Source organism: Chroicocephalus ridibundus, chromosome 14, assembly GCF_963924245.1.
Source record: "Chroicocephalus ridibundus chromosome 14, bChrRid1.1, whole genome shotgun sequence".
In the NCBI taxonomy this organism is placed as follows: domain Eukaryota; kingdom Metazoa; phylum Chordata; class Aves; order Charadriiformes; family Laridae; genus Chroicocephalus; species Chroicocephalus ridibundus.
The window spans coordinates 3,478,489-3,498,607 of record NC_086297.1 but is presented as its reverse complement, the minus strand read 5'-3'; the positions used below and the strand labels follow the sequence as shown (position 1 = coordinate 3,498,607).

General features: G+C 57.8%; 3 protein-coding genes and 1 long non-coding RNA gene across 7 annotated transcripts in view; 1 reads left to right on the top strand and 3 right to left on the bottom strand.

Annotated features, from left to right (window-relative positions):
• The window catches only part of RPL38 (ribosomal protein L38), a 314,431-nt gene that overhangs the window by 147,752 nt on the left and 146,560 nt on the right, over positions 1–20,119 (bottom strand). The gene's annotated exons all lie outside the window — the stretch shown is intronic.
• Positions 286–9,878, bottom strand: COG1 (component of oligomeric golgi complex 1). Of its 3 annotated transcripts, XM_063352075.1 has the most exons (15): positions 9,384–9,878; positions 9,038–9,282; positions 8,102–8,283; positions 7,720–7,890; positions 7,474–7,627; positions 6,415–6,625; positions 5,463–6,251; positions 4,981–5,127; positions 3,847–4,008; positions 3,399–3,526; positions 2,679–2,787; positions 2,106–2,215; positions 1,925–2,000; positions 1,503–1,542; positions 402–540 (listed from the first exon to the last, which is right to left on the bottom strand). In XM_063352075.1, exons 1-14 carry the CDS (start codon positions 9,741–9,743, stop codon positions 1,525–1,527), a joined length of 2,862 nt encoding a protein of 953 aa, XP_063208145.1. In that variant the 5' UTR covers positions 9,744–9,878; the 3' UTR covers positions 402–540; positions 1,503–1,524. The 3 variants fall into 3 exon arrangements, with proteins under 3 accessions (XP_063208144.1, XP_063208145.1, XP_063208146.1); XM_063352074.1 differs by lacking the exon at positions 1,503–1,542 and having other exon boundaries at positions 286–540; XM_063352076.1 differs by having other exon boundaries at positions 490–1,542.
• Positions 10,317–13,295, top strand: LOC134523307 (uncharacterized). Its single transcript, XR_010073289.1, has 4 exons — positions 10,317–10,715; positions 11,467–11,892; positions 12,100–12,935; positions 13,056–13,295. It is a non-coding gene; the product is annotated as an uncharacterized LOC134523307 (long non-coding RNA).
• SSTR2 (somatostatin receptor 2) lies at positions 13,440–19,873 on the bottom strand. 2 transcript variants are annotated; one of them, XM_063352078.1, is made up of 2 exons: positions 19,813–19,873; positions 13,440–19,313 (listed from the first exon to the last, which is right to left on the bottom strand). In XM_063352078.1, exon 2 carries the CDS (start codon positions 19,229–19,231, stop codon positions 18,116–18,118), a length of 1,116 nt encoding a protein of 371 aa, XP_063208148.1. In that variant the 5' UTR covers positions 19,232–19,313; positions 19,813–19,873; the 3' UTR covers positions 13,440–18,115. The 2 variants fall into 2 exon arrangements, with proteins under 2 accessions (XP_063208148.1, XP_063208147.1); XM_063352077.1 differs by having other exon boundaries at positions 13,440–19,292.

Sequence of the window (20,119 nt, the reverse complement as noted above, 5' to 3'; positions counted from 1 at the left end):
CAGAGAGAGCAGATCCGTGGTGCCTATGGAGAAAAGCATGGAGCAACCTGGGGAGGGGCTTTTGAGAGAGAGTTTTCATTGCTCTAATACCCATTTCTAGCTGTGAAATGTTTTGTTTTCTGTTACAGCGTGTATGTTTTTTTTTTTTTCTTTAATTTGACTTTAATAGCTTCTAAGGAACAGGAGGTGAGAGAGTAGCTACACCTCTGTTCCAGCAGCCAGAGGGCACGGACAGTCCTGGACTGTGCCTGCTTCGAGTGGCATACTGTGACCTGGCTGAGGATGGAAAAGTACTTCTCTTCTGACAATACCAGCGGAGGGGTCACCAGTCCCTGCCACCGGGAAAGCGCGATCTCAGTGAAGAGGAATACGCAGACAAACTGTTTATTTTGTATTGCATCACTTGGTCATGCCAGAAAGCCATCCCAGCTTGAAGAGAGAAGGTGCAGCTGTGTCTTCCTCCTCGGCTACAAGCTGCCTGAACAAAGAGCCAGGGCGCGATGCCTCGTCTTCTGCTCTTGTGAGTGCAGGAGCTGGGACCTGTTAGTTTTTAAAAAGAAAAGCGTCAGTAGCTATTACAGCGTACCTTTGACTTACTCCATACCCTCATCTAGAGGATCTGCAAGGAGGTGTAGGCTACAGCAGAACAGCTCTTCCTAGGCAGCTTGAACCGCAACCTAAGCAGTGTCACTCCTGGTGGTCAGTGACAGGCAGAGGCAGTTCTGAGTGGCAGAAGCACAGCGCCTTGCTGTTGTGAGCAACAGGTAGCTTTTCAGATGTCATTCAATGCCCCGCAAAATAAAAATCATTTGGAACTGCAGGGAAGGGGCTGTTGCTCTCAGAGCAAGGGCAGAAGTACAGCTGTTGCCCTTACTCAAGAACAGCTCTCTGCATCTATGGACTTTAACCTCTCCTGGACTGTTTTAGCATAAAAAGAAGCAGCAAGCATCTGCCAGGGATTTTGAGAAGTGTGGCTAGCGCAGAAGATACACGTGCCACCACAGCAGGCAAGGGGAGTGGCAGGAGTGAGCCAACCATCACTGCACACTTCTACGCTCTACCAGAGCTGAGGCGTAAGAGGTAAAGAATACCTTTATCGGGAAGCTTTGGGCTTTTAAACAGCCCTTATACTATGTCTGGTCCTTAATGCTTCTGAATAATGGAGAACAAGAGCCGCAGAGTAAACATCAGCATCTCGGGTAACACTCTCTGCTCTGCTAATACCAGACCTTTACTCTTCTGTCCCAGTTGAAAAGAAGTCGCCACAGGTGGATTATTTGGTTAATAATAGCTAAAGGAAACAGATTACCAATTACTGCTTCCTGTAGCAGTAAGGTATTCCTTGTCTCTCAATCCTCAGCATAGAGAGCTCCATTTAAGCGGATGTTTTAAACTAGGGGAAACGTAGCAACGTAACGGCTGTCTACTGATAAATCTCAGAAACAGGACAACACAGAGCTGCTGCAAGAGAAGCAAGCCACTCTTCACACAGGCTTAAATACCCAAGCCAGGCTTCGTCAGGAGTTAGAGGTCAGCATCGCACTGGAAAGGAGTTCAAATAATTAGCTAGAATCCTTCAACCTTTCTTGCAGCCATCTTTAAATGAATTGTCTTTTATGCATTGATCTTAAAATGCCTCATCTGTACGAGTCTTCACTGCGTTTTCATGGCGGTTATTGCCTATGTTTTACTACAGAGCAGCGGGCCCCAGAAATACAGGGGCCATCAGGGTTTTTTTTTGAGGGTCAAGGGGAAATCCAAACCATCTCATGCTGTGTTGCCGTAATGGTTCCCTCATTTTATCGAAAATAAAAAATTGGGTTAAGTATGAACTGTTTGGCTACTTTCTTCTTTCCCGGCAAACTCCAGTGTTGGTGGGAGAATAAGCCCTGGCAAAAAGTTAATACTGCTCAGTTTTACCAACCTGAACTCTTTCTGTGCTCCTGGTAGCAGACTTGCTTTTTCGCGAGCTCGACATACTCAGTGGCAGAAGTCCAAATCTTAAGACATGGAAGAAAGAAATGCAGCCGGTCACAGGGAAGCAGCAGTTCTAGACCCGCTTCCCAAAGAGACAGGAGAATGCAGAGAAGAGCTGAGTACCTTACCTGATCTGGCTGGAAGCTAACGGCAAGATGTTGTGGAGCTCCTGAGAGCTGAGCGCGCCGCTCCTGCTCGTGTACTGGTTCTCTGTCCCGGTCAGCAAGCCAAAGAGAACCTGGAAGGTATGAAGGAGCTGTGTGTGTTTGGGGGCAGCTGCAGAGCTGACCATGCAATACACTGCTGCTGAGTCTACTGGCATGCTGCTTGGATTGGTTTTAAGTTTCAACACAAAGTGTCTCCCCCTGTCTAACTTTTCCTTTTAATCGGTGCTGCTCATTATTACCATAGTTGAGTTCTAGGCCTGTTTCAGCACTACTTAACCCAATTAGTGTTGCACAGGCTCCAGTGAATCCTGTTAGATAAAGTTCAGCCAACTCCACGCGCGATTACGTGCCGTGCTGCCAGCTCAGCAAGCTCCTCTTATCTTCAGCTGGCATTAAACACTCTTCCTGTTTCTGAGTGAGTGCCGGTGGTTATCTTTAGGCATTAAGCAGTTTATAAAGCCACCCCAGCTGCCCTTCAAAACCTGTTTTGCAGCCCTGCTTCCTGATCCATCCCTTCCTTTTACTTGAACTTACGGAGGTTCGCTGAACCAGGCGATTAAGGTTGCTGTTCAAGTGTGGAGTGAAAACGTCTAAGTCAAAGGGGTCTATGTGCCCCTCCAGGAAGTCAGTCACTTTCTCAATCCTACAAGCAGAGCAGAGGAGTCCTGTCAGGGGTTACATCCCAGCGATGGCTGCTGGTGCCAACGGGGCAGTTTCTCTGCTCCCTCTGAAACAGTGAGCGGCTTGGCCCTAGGAGGTGACTGAGCAAATGGGAGTTACTCAGCGGAACAGCAGCTGCGTAAAGGGTTTCCAGCTATTACACAGCCTCCACCATCTGCTGGTGCACAGGAACCTTCTCCCCGTGGTAAGCCTCAGAGAGATGCCTCAGTTCTCAAGACTGAAACATACACAAGGTTTTAACTCTTGCCTGGAAGCTTAACTGTTCTCCCCAGAGGCATCCTCTGATGGTGTCCCTGCTGCCATACAGACACACTGCGTACACAAGCAGGGGGGACCAGCCTGCTGTCTCTGAGCTCTCAGCCGCAGAATCCCACCTGTCCTTCTATATTTTGGGGCCGAGCTTAGCATTGGTGAAGATGTCAGAGCTTAGAGACTGCACTACCCTTCTCCCCTGAAGCCCAAAGGCACCGCTCCTGCAGGCATCCTCCTGGCAGCTGGGAAGGCTGCTGCTTTAAACCATTCTAGGGCCCCACAAACTACTGCGAGTACCCGAACCACGGAACTGCACCGCACCCGGAGTCATGCTTGATCCTGCTGGTTTTTGCTTCCTCACTCTTGGCTGTCAAGATGATACTCAGGTACCGCAGATCGTAGAGTAACTGCAGAGCTCTGTTCTGGGTCATGGGGAAGGTGCCTGCTTTCTGCAAATAGAAAAGTCAGGAACAGGGCTCTTCACTCACACCGAGAGAGGGCTGGCAAAGGACTGCTTCAGGGGAAATGTTTAAAAACACCAGCACCAAGACACAACAAACTTAACTGAACCATTCTGCACACCCACTCTGGTGTCTGATCCCTTTTTGCCTCATTTTTGGGAGAGGCAGGGGAAGAATATACTCACCCTTTCCAGCTTTTCCAGGCAGATATCTTCTGTTCCGAGGGACAGGAGCGTATGCATCACCGTGTGCCCAGCGACCCTCCCATCCCGCCCCAGCTGGAGCGAGGGCTGATCCTACTCACGTACCTTCTCCTGCTTCTCTTCCACGAGCTTTTCATAGGCAGCAAGCACTTCTGCCATGCAGGTCCTCAGCAACTCCTGCAAGGTGACTTTTGGGAGAGTGTGACCACCGACCCGGTTCACCTCTTGGCACAGGCTGAAGAGGAGGCACTGGACGTACCAGGATGGCTGTTGAAGACAACAGTGTTATTTTCCTGTGCTCTGTAAGCTACGTTGGCTTTATCAGCGGCACAACATTGCTTCAGTTCTCGTAATGTGAGCTTCCTACTTCCTCAACCACAAAGCTCCGCTGCTGAGACCTACTTGCCCCCATAGCATGGCTCAAATATCTCACAGGTTTTTATCTACTGACACACCAGACTTTTGGTTATACCACTCCTCAAAGACCCACAAGTACTTTTACCAGAGGTATTCCCCTGATGTTGTCAGAACGGAATTGCTTGTTGTGCTGCTTCTGTCACCACTGACCCCACTCTGACCACCCGCTGCCTGGGCTTGTTATTTACTCTCTCGCTCTTCTCCTGGGCCTCCCAGCTATCCTGAGCTCTCATCCAGCTGCTTTTGCCTTCAGAGTCAACAAAATTCACCTTACAGGGTTCAGTACAAAAGACTATTGCCCTGTCCAGCCCCTCCCGTACAGAGCAAACACAGAACTCGCTCTTGCCCTGGCCCTCCTCTCCCTCCGTGCGATTGCCACTTGCTTTGTCACTGAGGGTGTCATTCCTGCACCCCCATCCCGCCTATGGAGAGCTGCAAGGCTCAGTTCTTAGGCTTTGCGCAGTCCCACTGTTACGGCCCTGTCCTTCAGTGCATCCGATTTCCAGGAAATCTCTCTCCTGGGGGGCTCTGTGTATCAACCAGATGTAAGTCCTCCTTTGGCACAGTTTTACAGGATCTGGGCCAATCTTACTCATTTGAATATAGAGCAGCAACTACCTAATTTCCTTCCTCTGTCCTTAGGAGCAGAGTATCTCAAAGGGCAAATAAGAGCATCGGAGAGCATTTGACCTCTGCTCATAACACCAAGCAACTTCCACAGCAGGTCAGCACCATTTGGCAAAGCAGAGGATTTGGAGAACAGCATCTTTCTCCTTCCAGCAAAGCTTTTCTCCGTATTTACCGAGAGGACGTTTCTCCTACCTGCACAGGCAGACGGATCTTCGACGTTACGCTGTTTCCAGACTCTGTCTCCTCCTGAATTTCAATTTCATCCCAGTTGGTGGCTGTGGCCAAGACAGAGCCTGCTGTGTCGAGCAGCAATGTGCGGGTAAAGCATTGAACCAGGTTCTAGAGCACAAACCACAAAAGCACCCAGTCACAGAGAGCTCTAACGGGGAGTACCAAAGGACGAGCAGCCTGTTCCTGTCCGCGGAGAGACTGGCCTCCCACACCCCCCGACTTCTCCCAAAATGACTCCTCTGGAGACCATCGCACTGGATGCCACCTCCGAGCTGCCACCACCTCTGAGCTGCCGCCAGCTCCTCTCCCTGCAGGCTGACGGAGCAGCGTGGCAGCAGCACGGTGAGCTCTCAGCAGTCAGCTGAGGAGCAGCAGTGCTGACCGCAGGGAACTGAGCGAAACCCAGGCAGGAAGCAGCTGTGATAAGAGAAACAGCTCCTTACTTTGGTGACAGCTGAGCTCCAGATCTGGTAAGCGAACAGGCTCTGCTGCAGGAGCTCTGCCTTCACCCCCTGCCACTTGGCCTGCACGGGGGTGACTCCCTGGGCTTTCCCCTTCCCCAGCTTCTTGGAGGAGCGTGTTTCCTTCAGCACCGTCTCCGTGCTGCCCGACTGGCCCAGGATACACTGCTTCAGGTGAGGGCAGAGCTCGGTCAGGGACTGGCAGAGCCTCGCCATGAAGAGGACAGCATTGAGTCTGGCATTGCTGGGAGCGTCCGCCTGCCCCTCCAGGAAGCTCTGGGCACTCTGGAGCTCTTCACGTACGCAGCCCAGTACGCGGTGGATGCAGGCAACACAGTGGTCACGGAGCAGCCCCTCCACTGTGCCAGCGTCGGCGTAGCGGTCGAAGGCAGAGCGTGGCTGCACCACAGGAGCAGCCTCCTTGGCGGCTGAGGAGTCCGTGGGGAGGTAGGACAGGAGATCGTCCAACCTGGCCTTCAGCTTTGAGTCCAGAGCAGAGCAGAAGCTCTGCACGCATGGCGTGAGCGCCTGGGCCTTCATGGACAGCCCGCTCTTGGCGAACTGGCCGCGGTTTGCCACACTGACCCACGCGGCGTCGGAAGGCAGGTCACTGGAGCTCTCCGACCACAGGAACAGGGCCACGTTGTGTTCAAACTGGATGTGCTTGCTCAGGGCAGAGGTGCTGGATTTGACTTCCAGTTCTTGCAGGGCTAAGGTGAGAAGCTGTTTGGAGCTGCTTGAGATCGAGTCAAACCCTTCTTTGGTCAGTGCCTGGAAAAGGAAGAAAAAAAAGCACCTTTTACATGTGCCTGCTGCCACCTAGCACTTAAAAACACACACTTAGTGCTGCCAACAGGCACCAGTGGACTGTTTGAGACAACAAGAGGGGGCACACAGCAAGGCTCACGATGAATTGTCACGGCAGAGCGCCCACCTGCAGCCTGTCCAGGAAGAGCTGCTGCAGCAGGTCCTCCCAGAAAGAAGTGGGCTTGTCCAAAAGGCGACGGCACACTGCCTCCCAGTTCTGGCTTATGGACTCACTCGTCAGCAGCTCCCACACCGCGTCGCGAATCCCCGCGAGGCCTTTCATGCTCTTCACGTAGACAAGCAGGTTGCTGACCCCGGCCCTGATGTCGTCGCTGCACCTGAAGGCAATGTTTCCCCTCAGTCTGACTTGCTCAGAAACAGCCCCAGGGAAGGCAGGGGAGGACATCAGCTACATCAAGGTGGGGGACTTCTTAACCTGTCAGCAAGAGGCTCTACTTGCAGAATCACCTGTGGGGCTGAGGGTACCTGGAACCACCCTGGATCCACTATGGGGCCCCCCAGGAAAGCCACAAGCCCACCAGCAGGAACACTGGGCTGCAGCGGGTGTCAAATCCAGGAGCATGAACCCCAGGAAAGCCAGCAGGTAGGGAGGGGAGGGCTGCGGGAAGGGTTGCTGGGGAAACATCTCATGGCTAGCAAGCACACCATGGTGGGTTGCAGCTGATGGCAGAGACCAGCTGGCTCCATCAGATAACGACACAGGCCTGAGAAGGGGCTGTTAAGGGGTAGGCAGGGCTGCCAGGTGGGAAGGGGTGGAGCTGGCAACTCTATAAAGGGGGTCTGGCTGCCCCCACTCAGTCCTGAGAAAGGCAGTGAGGAGAAAGGGTGTGCTGGACCAAGAGCCATGTGAGACAGGTAAGGGATTTTCTTTTACTCTGTGTCTGTTTGCTGGTGGTTATGGCAGTGTAAAGCAGCTTTGTGCAGTCCAGGTGGGTCTGTTATAGCAGAGTGTTACAGCCTGGCTGTTATGACAGTGCTGTACTGCCTCTGGCTGTTTTACGGCTGGGGAGAGGGGACGCTGGGCAAGAAACTGGTAGAAGGCCCAGCCCGGCTGCAGTGACTGTGGAAGCAGGCGAGGTTGGGTTTGCTTTGTACTGTTGCTTTGGCACAGAGGCCCTGTGGTGCCTAGGAGAGTCCTGCAAGGGGGGAATGCTGTCACACTCACATAGCGATCCACTTCTGCAGCGTGTCTCTGAGGTAGTCCTGGCTGATGGGGTGTGCCAGGGTCCGCAGGGCTGGTTGGAACTCCACCACAGACTCCGGGAGGTACCTGAACCAGCTGCTCAGCTTCACCTCCTCCTCCAGAACCCCTCCTCTCCCTGGAAGCATATGGGCAGGGCATCAGCCCAGCATGGGGCTGGTCTCCTGCCTGCAAACCTGGGCCTAATGCTGAGCCCCCCTGGGTGCTCACCTGCTGGGTGCTGGCCTGTGGTGGTCTCCAGGGTTGAGAAAAGCAAGCCACAGGGCAGGGCTGGATCCGGCAGCATCCCTTCAGGCACAGTGTAGAAGAGAGCATGGGCCTGGTACAGGGTTGTAGTTAGCAGCTCCATCAGTGAACACACCTGAGCTTTTATACCTGCACCTGCAGAGAAATGCCTTTCAGCCAAGGCAGCCACTGGGGCAAAACACTGCCAGCAGTGTCGGCCACACCACTGCAGTGGCACAACATGGTGGTGTCCCCACCACCGTGAGCTTTGTGGAACTAACCCACCCACTCTTCTGTGGGGCAAGAGGGAGATGAAGCAAAAGGGGTTACCCTGACTTTACAAAGGAGGGCAGCCCATCATACTGACCGTGGTGTGGCTGGTTGAGAAGCTGCTGAATGGCCAACTTCCTGGCCAGAAGGAAGTCAGCGAGGGCCTGGCGCGGAGAGCTGTCCTCCAGCAGCATGATGGCACACAGGGCTTCTGCCACTGCCTGGTCGGACACGGTCTGGCTCTTCAGCAGGGACTTGCTCTCCTGCAGGATGGTGGATCTGGCAAGGGAATGAGGCAGACAGTCACTGGTCTGGGTGCTTGACCGAGATATTCAGGTGTGGTTATGTGATAACCCACCAAGCGAGGATGTTATTTTCCCAGGCAGAAGTAGGACTATCTGGGTGGACAGCGGGACTATCTGGGGAGGGATTCTGCCCCTCTGCTCTGGAGAAACCCCCCCTGCAGTGCTCCTCCAGCTCTGGGGCCTCAGCACAGGAGAGACATGGACCCACTGGAGTGGGGCCAGAGGAGGCCCCGGAGATGCTGGGAGGGCTGGAGCCCCTCTGCTGTGAGGACAGGCTGAGAGAGCTGGGGGGGTTCAGCCTGGAGAAGATAAGGCTCCGGGGAGACCTTTCAGCCCCTTCCAGTCCCTAAAGGTGCTCTAGGAAAGCTGGGGAGGGACTCTGGATCAGGGAGTGGAGTGACAGGACAAGGGATAATCCTTTTAAACTAAAAGAGGGGAGATTTAGACTAGATATAAGGAAGTTTTACTGTGAGGGTGGTGAGCCCCTGGCCCAGGTTGCCCAGAGAGATGGGAGATGCCCCATCCCTGGAAACATCCCAGGTCAGGTTGGACAGGGCTCTGGGCCACCTGGCCTAGTTGAAGGTGTCCCTGCTCATGGCATGGGGTTGGACTAGATGGCCTTTAAAGGTACCCTCCAAGCCATTCTGCGAAAGCGTCCCACCACCCTCCCAAGTACAAGGCAGCCTCCCAGTGCCCGCCGAGGAGCCGGCCGTGCCACGCCATCCCACCTGAGGTGGCTGGCGGCCGCCACTTGCCGCAGCAGGATGGGGAAGCGGGCGAGGATGGGGCCACCGCGGGCCCGCGGCGTCTCCAGCTGCAGCTGGCGGCGGAGGTGGGCACCGAGCAGGTGGAGCCGGGCAGCAGGCAGGTACCGGCCGCCCTCCACGGCGCCCCACACCTTCTCGGGCACCTCCAGCAGCAGCTTCAGCTGGGCCGCTGCCCGGTAGAAGCTCTCCTGGGCCGGCGGCCGAACCTGGAGGGGGGTGGAAAATGGGGGTCAGGAGGGAAAAAGAGGGGATGGAGGGGGTCCCGGGGCCGCCCCCCGCCCCGCCGCGGTCCCTCGCCCCCCCTCACCGGAGCCGCCGGGGCGGGCCGGGCCGTGCCGCCCCGCTGCAGGCCGCGGACGGCGCCCAGGAGGCGGTCGGCGCTGAGGCGCATCTCGGCGATGGTGTCGGCCGCCTCGATGAGGTCGCGGTAGCGTTCGCCCACCATCTGCCGCAGCTCCTCCCGCTTCTGCTCGATGCCGGCCCGCAGCCGCCGCTCCACCGCCCGCAGCTCGGCCGCCGTGTGCGCCTCAAAGAGGGCCTGGGCCTCGGCCTCCGCGCCCCGCGCCGCCATGGCCGCCCGCGCCCGCCACCGGGGCGGCGCCGACGTGGAAGCCGCTGCCATCGTTGGGGCGGGAAGGGGAAGGCGCTTCCGGGTTGGCGCCGCCATCTTTGTGCAGGGCAGGGCCGCGCCCGGGCGCCGTTGCCATGGCGACGCGGCCCGGGAGGGGCGGAGAAAACACCGATTTATTTTTTATTTATTTAAATTTTTTTCGTCTCCTTTTCCCGAGGAAACGGGGCGGTTATCGCGTCCTGCGGGTGCCGCTCTCGCTCCACACACCCCAGGAGGCCCCTCCGGAGCCTGGGGGGGCGGGTTGCGGCCTGGTCGCCGTTAAGGGCGCGGGCCGCGGCCCTGCCTCAGCGCCTGAGGAGCGGGGCCGGGGGCCCGGGGCGGCTCTCCCTGAGCCCCCGCAGCCCCCCTCCGGCGGGGCGGTGCTGCGGGGGGGACCGCCCGGCAGCGCTAGAGGGAGTCAGCGGGATGGCGGGGCCCGGGCGCCCTGTGCGCCCCGGCGCCGGCGGAGTGGCGAGAGAGGCCAGCCCCGGGTTCTCCTGACAGGGCTTTTTTCCTCATCCTGGGCCACTCGGTGCTTGGCGCGATTCCCCCTCCTGGGCCACGTACCAGGCTAGTCTAAGTCAGGTGTGGATGGGGAAAAGCAGTGGGACAGAGTGGCCAGGCAGCCCCTGGCTCCTGCTTTCCCCAGGGCATCGGCAATGTCCCCCCAGGACAGCCTGGTGCTCCTGAACCTGCATCGTGGCCCAAAGCGGGGGATACCAGAACTTCAAAATCTAGCAAGTCTGGGGCTTGTGCGACTGATGGAAAATAGCAGAATATTTAGTTGTCTGAGTTGGGCTGAAATGGAAAAGTAGCTGATGAAAGTCAGTTATTTCAGACCTTATAAATTGTGACTCAAACTGAGACCCTTTGAGCTCTCCTGGATCGCTGCACACTGTGACCAGCACCTCCCCGGCACGGGGACATCGCTCGGGCAAAGACCGTCTGCTGACAAAGCCAACGAAGGGCCAGGGCGAAGTCAAATGTCTCAAGGCTCAGTTATTGCCTGTTGAGGAACGCAGATGCACTGTGAGTATTTACTCTAAACTGGAGAAAAGGGAAATGTTAACTCTAGGCTTAACCTCTTCCATCCACCTCTCTACCTGTCCATGTGTTTGAATATCCACGTTAGCCTTCAGCAGTGGGGGTGTCTCTATATTTCACTGGATCCAAATATTCCTGTCTGTCTGCGTGTGTGTGACTCCTTGAATGGGGTGTGTTTGTGTGCTTTGTGTTTATACATATGTACATACAGATATTTTGATTTAGCATGCCCTGTAGTAAGTTTGTGTGAATCTTATAATTCTTGAATGTGTAATGAAGTCGCTGTTTTAATTATAACATATTCTACTGAATCACCTTGTTAATCCTTAAATTGGTTAATGAGTAAGTGCTGCTAAAATTCAACCTTTTGATCCACCTCAAACCATTAATAAATCTTGATTTGCTGCTAAATCATAACCGTGTCAAATATTTCATCTGCGACAGGAGGGCTCTGTTCAAACAGGGATACGGCGAGGCTGCAGCTGGGGGTGTGCTGAGGCCCCCTGCTGTGTGCACCAAGATTTTCCCCAAAAATGCTTTCAGCAAAACACTGCCAGACCCATGTGGTGTGGTTTTTAATAAAACCAGAAGTGCTCCTCTTGCTCAGCTTTGGCAAAATCATGCTGAGTGAAAGTGTCTGTGGGGGGCACAGCTGGAATGCACCCACTGGAAACAAAACAGCTCCTCTGAATAGTGTTTTACTTGTCCCTCTCTTCCTTTTTTTTTTTTTATGTAGCTCCACCTTGCAATACCTACACTTTGCATCATCTCGCATATTTTCAGCCGGCGGAGGCAGAATGAAATCAGCACGTTCTGGTTTTTGTTTGCAAAATCTTCCCAGGGCAGTTACTGCCTTTCTCTTCTCAGCCTTCGTGTGAAAACTTAATATTTCTGCTGGAAACCTGGAGCCATCTCCCTGTGTACGTACTTGTGCGTACGTATAGTTATATATAAATCTGCCCAGCAGAACTCCCCGGAGCCAACGTACCTGTTTAGCACCTAATGCTGACTCAGCCAGCTACAAGGCAGTGTAGCAACAAGCGTGGTAATTGCTTTCTTACAAACGCCTGTTCCCAGAGGAAAATCCTGCCCCGGCTGCTGCACCCCCGCGAGAGGCAGATCCCCAGGGCCAGGAGAGCACCCAGCTCCACCGGGGATGCTGGTGAGTGAGTGGTCTTGGGGGGATGTTGGGGCTTTGCTGGTAGAGGTTGTATTCAAATCCCATAAATCCCTGTTTGTGTTGCAAATTGCCGGGGGCGGGGGGAGAAGAAAAAATCGTAGGTGTTTTGGAGTGAAGGGGTTTATTTGCATAGAAGTTGTTGATGGCAAAGCTGGCCTGCGGTTAATACCAGAACCAATTTCTTTACAGCGGTGTGTTTCCCCGCTGATGTTCCTGTTCTCTAAGCCCCCTCCTGGGGCTGGTTTCTCCAGCAGATTAAACCTCCAGTGATGGCACTTTCCATGCCCTGATCTCAGCAAATCCAGCCTGGAGGTGTTGCCGTCCCGGGAAGAGAAGCTTCACCCATCCAGCTGTTCAGACTGAGTTTGTGCCACCCCTTGTATCGAAGAGCTATTTGTGGTCGTGCTTCCTCAGTGACCCATCGAGTTGAGGGGTTGGTGCTGGCACAGACTTGCCTGTGCCTCAGTGTCCCTAGTTTGTGCTGACCAGGCAGCGATCTTGAGGGGTTTTTGGACAAATGCAGCTCTCCTGCTACACGGACCCTCTAAAGTTGAGACCACCCTGTGGGGTGAAGAACTGGCTGTGTTTCTCACCACCAGGGATGTTGGAAAGAACTGGTTTGGGGAGAGGGACTGAGTGCCAGTCGTCCCTTGATGGGACTCCAGGGCTGGTTCCTCTTCTCCTGAGGAGGAATCCCAGCCTGGATTATTCCTAGCTGCTCCCACCTGGCTCTGACACACACACACACACACACACAGAGTCAGAAACTGTAGGAAAACTCTTTTACTTCCCTCCCACCCCATCCGCGACTCCCTCCCTGTGGCACAGACCATGGCAGTGGGGAGACTTCGCCCCGGGAAGGCTCAGTTCCACCCTGGACACCAGAAACAATCGCTATGGAGGAAAGCAAGACTTAAAGCGGAGAAACGCTCTCGAGTGCGTTCCAGTCAGCGTGTGTCGTACAGCAGACCCACGCACACTATACAGAGCACAGCTATAGACACCGAGGAGTGTATGTACAGGAGGTGGACAGCGTGGGGCACTGCTGCTGGGGGGGACACGACCCCCAGATTGCTACAGCCCCGGCTTGGCAGGGAAGGGCTCTTGCGTTTAGTGGAGACTAAAGCTCTTCTCTTGCCCTGCAGAAGTCGCCTGTCAACGTGGGATCAGCCTCCGCGGTCCCTCCCGGCTCACGCACGGTGCCACCAGCCCTGCGGCACACAAGGAGGGCGAGGGGGACCCAAGGGACCCCTGAGGGGCTGGGTCTGACCGGCTCCTGTGTGCACGGGGAGGGGCTGTGCCAGCAGCCGCAGCAAAACCCAGGCTGCAGCATCTCTACAGTGTCACTATAATAAAACCCTTCGCCGGCATGTCCAGTATATACACGTATGTACAATCCCCCACCCCTACCCTCCCGGCTGCGCGGTGGGGTGGGATAGCTGGGGCGCCCAGGCTTTGAATCCCTCGTCTCCTTCTGCTCAGGACACGGCTTGAGCCTGGTTCCCTCCAGTCTCAGCTGGAGCCTGGCTGCCCTCCTGCCCTGGCTTTTGGCAGTCCGGGTCCTGGAGCAAGCGGGGAGCGGGCTGAAATCCAGCAGGAGACATGGGTGAGAGGCTGGCAGGGGGGGCAGAGGCGTCCTCGGGTCGGGAAGCAGCAGCTCTCGTTTCAGATCTAGGAGCGGGAAGGGCAGTTTGGGGTCTGCTGCGCCCTTTGCTCGTGCCTCGCCGGCGATTCCCGCTTTGGGCAGCCGTGGGCAGGGCGTGTGGCTGGTGCAGCCCCAGCAGAGGGGACGGAGACTCTCCCTGAGCGGTTTGAAATCGGCTTGTTCCCAGCAAGGACTGAAACAACCAACAGAGATGTGAGGTGAGCCCTGCTCTAAAGCAGGTGTGGATCCGTAGCCTGGGATGGAGCTGGCTGGGAATTGCTGGCTGCACAACTGCCCCTGAGGCCGCCTGTGTTCATGCGGGTCCGTGAGGGAAGGGACGTCTCCACGGAGTCTCCATCAAAGACATGGCTCTTCCCATCAGGACGGAGTCAGGGAGCCCTCCAGAGACGTGACAGTGCAGTTCATTAGGAGATTGTTATTTTAAAGAAGTCCAAGGCAGCTTTGGTGCTGATGTGAGGAGCTGTAGAGATGCGACAGGAAGGCTCTAGGTCCAAACCCAGCCTCTCCCAGCGCATCAGAGCAGGGTTTGGCTATCAAGCACCAAGGGGCATTGGCCATCACAGCTCCAGGAGCCAGGCTTGGTCCGAGGTGAGCACCCAGAAGCGCACCCGGGGTGATGCTCAGCCCCAGCCCCAGCACCAGGCATCACCCCCCTGGCCCCCGAGGGCTGAGGGAGCGGGGACGGAGAGGATGTCTCCATTCAGGTCAATCCCACGGGGGCTCGGGAGAACTGCGGAGCAGCCCCTCGGCTTCCCAGGGGGTCCTCGTCTGCACGGGGTGGGGGGAAGCCAGTGGCAGGGACGGCGAGTTGATTTCTCATGGGCTTTGGGGGGCTGGCAGTCTCTTGCGAGAATGACCCACTGCAAACACCCCCAGTGACAGCCCCACCACCCGTGACAGCCACAGCAGCACCGCCGTGTGCGCAGCCCCCCAGCAAAGCGTCCAGCCCCAGCCCTGCTCCGAGGATCCGTGCTCCCGGTATACAGGGGAGCTCTACGGCACGCGTCTCTGCTTCCCATCACCTCCGATTTGTGATAAATCTGTTCCTGCTGCTCCAGCCGGGCGGGCGGGAGCTGTAATTAATCTCACTTGCCCGGGGACAGTCTGCGTGTGAAGTAGCAGCGGAGCCACTCCAGCACTTGCAGCATCAGCCTGTTCACTCTGCAATAACCGGGAGAGATTTCTCATCACGCCGCCGGCAGCCCTGCGAGGCTGTTCAGAACAGATCCGATATGAGATCAAGTTCCCACTAAAATCAAGTGGCTGGGCAGGAAAACTTTGTTAGTCGCAGCAGCGACAGCGCTGCTGTTTATTAGTCAGCAATGAACCAGCGGAAGGTTTTATTTTGCTGGTTCTACGGCGCGCGTTGGGCAGCGGCTGCCTCCCCTGCTCGCTCCTCCGAGGCAGCGTGTTTCGCTCTCCTGCCCTTTCCCCGGGGTGAGCTGCAGCAGGGCGGCTGTGGGGTGCCCTGGCACCCCCCCAGGAGCCACCTCATGCTCCTGCCCTGCAGCATCCCACCTTGGTGGCCTTTGGGATGTCGGTGGCAGCCCCCCGCCCCCGCACCCCTCACTTCTCACCCGCAGCCCTGTTATCCCCAGCCCAAGAGAGTGCAAAGCGGGGGATCGGGGTATTTCAGATCACAGCCCCCCCTGCGCAGCTCCAGGCTGCCAGAAATGTCACTGCCTGGGGGGTTTCACCAGGACAACGCTGACCTGGGCACAGAAAGACGGGCTTTTTAGTATTTTCAACATTAAAGCAGGACAGAGAGGAGACGCTCCTGGCTGGGAGCTCCTGCTGAAGACTCCCATGGGCGTGCGGCTGGGAATAGGCATCGCCTCCCACGCTCCCCCCCGCCATCGGTCGGGGTGTTGGCGGCAGGGCTTGCAGGGACAGGACCGTGACGATGCCAGCCGCTGGCAGATCTGGGGCTGGCCCCTCGAGGGTGAGTGCTGGGGGGTGCGTTGTCGTCTCCTGTCATGGGCAGGGGCATAACGCCGCCCGCTCCTGCTTTCCACACAAATAACCCCTCCGCTGCCTACCAAATATGAAATATCCAAAGCCCGGCTGACGCATCGCAGCGGTGGTGACACCGAAGCCTTATCCTAACAGAGGGTTCCGGCTGCACCAGGCCTGGCCGTCACCATCCCGTATTTCACTGTAGTGTGACATGCTGCTCGTGTTTTAATTCCTGCAGCATCAGCAGGGCAGCCTGCGCTGCCTCACAGCCTGCGTTCAGCTTTACTTCATGCAGCCGGCGCAGGGATGAGCTCGGGGAGCAGCTGCCTGTGCAGCCCGGCACAGGCAGCGAGGGGACAGGCAGCTGCCTGCTCAGCGCTGAGCCTGCACGCTGCCTCCTGGCACAGACACGCGTCCCTCGGAGGAGCAGTACGTGGTTAAAAGCAAATAAATGCTGACAACGCTCTGCTTTCCCTGCAGAAAGCTCCCGAGCCCTGCGCTGTGTCCCCAGTGCTGGTGCTGCCGTGCTGGAGATGGTGTCTGGGAAAGCTGGGATGGGGAGCAGGCGTCGAGCCTGGCACTGAGCTCGTTTTGGGGGGGTGCTGGGGGGGCACAGCTGATGTGTCATGCCCCAGGCAGGGATACGGACGATGCTCCTCGCTGCAGGGACCAGGCACAGCCATGGGAAAACTCCCAGAGCTGCTGCTCTTGGAGCATCGATGGGGGGTACAGGGCTGAGCAGGGCAGCACCCCAATGGTGGCACCCCATGGGCAGCGCTCACCCTCACCTCCCGCATCGCTTGTAGGACGAGGTGACAGCTCGGCGTCTGCCGGCGATGGGGCTGGTGCGGGGACATATGGGTGGGATGGGAAAGGGGAGGGTGGATGAGACCGGGCTGTTTTCTCCACCTAAAGCGCTGCGTTCCCACGGCTCGGCTCTGGAGCAAGAGCCTGTGAGCGGAGCCTGGCCTTTGGCACAGAAGCTGCTCGGGGTGCTCTGGCAGGAAGACGGCGCTTCTCCCTCTCCCCTGGGCTTTCCCTCCTGTTCCCGCTGCGCTGGCCGAGCGGGGCGGCTGCGCCGGGGCAGGAGCGGGCGGTCAGGGCTCCTGAAGCCCTGGGTTTGTGCACTGCCCCAGAGGGACAGGCGCAGAGCCGAGCGCTCCGGGATTGTCTTGAGAGGCTAAATGCCAGACCCCCCACCCCTCACACCATGCGCTGCACCCTGTGTCCCCCCATTCCCGTGCTGCGGTGCAGGAGAGGGACGGGGGGGGCTGGGTGCGTGCTGCCCTGCTCTTCTGTGCTGGAAACCCTGTTGTCTGCTCTGCCCGGTCCCTTTGGCTCACCCAGGGTCGGGGCCAAATCCCCAGCACCCCCCACCTCGGGTCCCCCATCCTCTCCATAACCCTTTCCTCTGGCGTGACTTGCCTGGAAGGAGCAGGGCTGGTGTCGCTGGCGGCCGGTCGATGCTCCCCAGCAGCCCCAGCGATGCTCGGAGCCGGGGCAGGACAAACCCCTGGCTCACCCAAGCTGCAGGAGCCGTCAGCAGCGGGATGTGCCGCAGCCCGTGCCAGGATGCTCCAAAACCCCGGTGTTTTTCTGCTGTTTAAACGCTTCCGAGGATTTCCCACCAGGGACTGGTGCCGGGCAAGCGTGCCGTGGTTGCTTGTGCCACGGCTGGGGACAGCAGCGATCTCGGGATGGACCGTGAGCAGACGCGGGTGGCAGGAGGGGCATCGTCTCCTTGGGAGGGAAAAGGGGGGAAATCCTCCATCCGAGGAGAAAAACCTGCGGGCAGGTGACGTCACGGCGGGAGGAGGGAAGGGGCTCTCCTGCAGCGGAGACGGCGGGGCCGGAGGAGGCAGGGAAGGAGCGTGGTGGGACCAGAGGGGCTGTGGGCTGACAGGGTGGCAGCGCTGTTCCCAAGGTGGCAGCGGCCTCCGTCCTGGCGTGCCACCTGCGGGCAGGGCCGCTGTTGCAAACGACGCAGTCAAACAGCAGCCAGGGAGGCTTCAGGGGAGGCGATGGAGTAACTTGTAAGCCAGGCAAAATGCAACCCCAAATATTCCTCGTCCTCTCGGGGAGGGTGGCTGCGGGACCACTCTCGGGGAGCTCCCACCGGGTCTTGGCTATAAGACGGCGCATCTCTGCGGTGGCACATCATGTTGGCACACACCCGTGGCCGCGGCTCCTCCTGAGGTCACCCCGCTGCGTGCACGTGGCTGCGGGCAAGCGTCCGTCGTGGGGCAGAGCACCCAAAGCCAACCAGCCCCGAGGGGCAGCCGGCAGAGCCACCCCAGCGATGGCTGTTGCCCGCGGTGGCACTTTGGTGTCGAAATGCGCTGTGTGGCTACAAGTTCTTTGTTTTCCTGGCGAGGCAGCTCCTCTTGATCCGTCTCCTTCCCAGTGCTTGAAAGCCAACCTGCCAGCAGCTCAGGAGGAGCCCAGCTGAGGACCCCCGCCGCCCACCGGTGTGCACACTGCCGTCCCCAAAGCTGGCTCTCCTGCCCTGACTCCGTACATGCCACTGCCAGTTGGGAGCAAGTGGGAAGAGGAGAGCAAAGGAAGGACAACCCTGCCGTCCCCTCAGATGCTCGTCTGCAGGTCGCCATTGAGCAGGGTCCTTTGGGTTTCCGTGGTCTCGTTGAGCCTGGATTTGTCCTGCTTGCTGTCACTCCGGTCCGCCTCGTCCATGCCGCTGACCTTCACCAGGCAGAGGACGTTCTGAAAGCTCTTCTTGAAGTTGTCGGACAAGAAGGCATAAAGGATGGGGTTGGCACAGCTGTTGGCGTAACTGAGGACCACCACAAAGTCGAACATGCCCTTGAGGACAGGCGTGGGCACGATCAGGACGGAGACGGAGGAGACGTTAAAGATGTAGAAGGGAAGCCAGCAGAAGATGAAGACTGCGACCACGATGGAGACCATCCTGGTGACTTTCTTCTCAGACTTTTTCCTCTTGGAGGAGCCCACTCTGATGCCCGAGGACTTGACTTTGATAATGATGAACAAGTAGCAAAGGCAGATAATGGTGAGAGGCACCAGAAAGCCCAGGATGAAGGCGTAGATGATGAAGCCCGTGTACCAGGCGCCCGACTCTCCCGGCCAGATGATGGTGCAGCTACTCCTGCCATGATTATGCTGCACCCCAGCATAAATCATGATGGGCATGATCACCAACAGGGAGACGCCCCAAACGGCTACATTGATCATTTTGGCTGTCCTGGGCCGCCTCCACTTGGCAGATTTAATGGGATGGACGACAGCCAGGTACCGGTCAACGCTCATAACGGTTAAGCAGAAGATACTGGTGAACTGGTTGATCCCGTCCACCGTCATGACAATTCTGCAGATGGCTTTGCCAAAGGGCCAGTGTACCAGGGCTACCTGCATGGCCAGGAAGGGCAGACCGAGCATGAACAGCTCGTCTGCGATGGCCAGGTTGAGGATGTAGATGTTGGTGATGGTCTTCATCTTGGCATAACGAAGGATGACATATATCACCAGGGTGTTGCCGCACAGCCCTATGATGCAGACCACGAAGTAGATGAAGGTGAGGATGGCGTTGCTGGTCAGGTCGAAGTGCTGGCCTGTGGCATTCTGCGACACGTTGGTGGGCGCCTCCACGGAGAAGTTGTCAAAGGGGGAAGCTGGGGAGAACCAGAACGCAGTTGCGTTGGGCAATTCGTATTCCAGCTCCATGGCTCTGCTGGTCCCAGGGCACTGCTGGTTCAGAGGAGCTGAGATGTCATCTTCCCTTGCTCTGGGGATGAAAGAGAAGATTCTAGAAATCAGAGGATAAATAGAAATGAAGGGATTCCTGGGGAGGTTTGCCCACCCTGCTGCCAAGCTCCGTGGGAGAGATGCTCCGTGGAGGGGCTTTCCCCTCGTCTCGCCTCCGGAGCCCGTGCGGTGCCGAGAGCAGCCTCTGCCCTGGACACGCCACAGCTCCTCCTGCCTCCGGCGGTACCGGACTCCTCATCACTCCCCAAATCCAACCGGTGAGTCCCCGCTGGGTGCGACCGACGCCCGGAGCACCGAGCGCGGGGGGGAACCTTTTCCCTTCCCTTCCCTCGCCTTTCGGCGGGGCGCCAGCCCCTTCCCCCCCCCCCGGCCACCACCCGAGCCGGGACGGGCACCCCGAGCCCGGAGGCTCCCGCGGGCGAATCGCTCGGGGCGGGGGCGCGGTTTTCCCCCAGGATCCATCCCCCCGGGGTCCGTCCGTCCGTCCGTCCGTCCGTCCATCCATCCATCCATCCATCCATCCGCTCCCCGCCGCTCACCTGCTGCCGCCGCCGCGCCCCGGACCGGCGGGCAGCGGGGAGGCGCCGGCACCGCTCCGCTCCGCTCCGCACCGATCGGATCGGCTCCGCTCCGCTCCGCCGGGCTCCGCGCACCCGCCGTCCCCGGCGCGGCTCCGCCACCGGACCCAGCGCACCGGCTGCGCCCCGCCCCGCGCGGGGCGGCTCTGCGGGGCCGGGGCGGGGACAGCCCTGCCCGTGCTGCCCACCCTGCTCTGCCCTCTGCCCACCCTGCCTGCTCCCCGCCCTGCCTGCTCCCCCCCTGCTCTGCCCTCTGCCCACCCTGCCT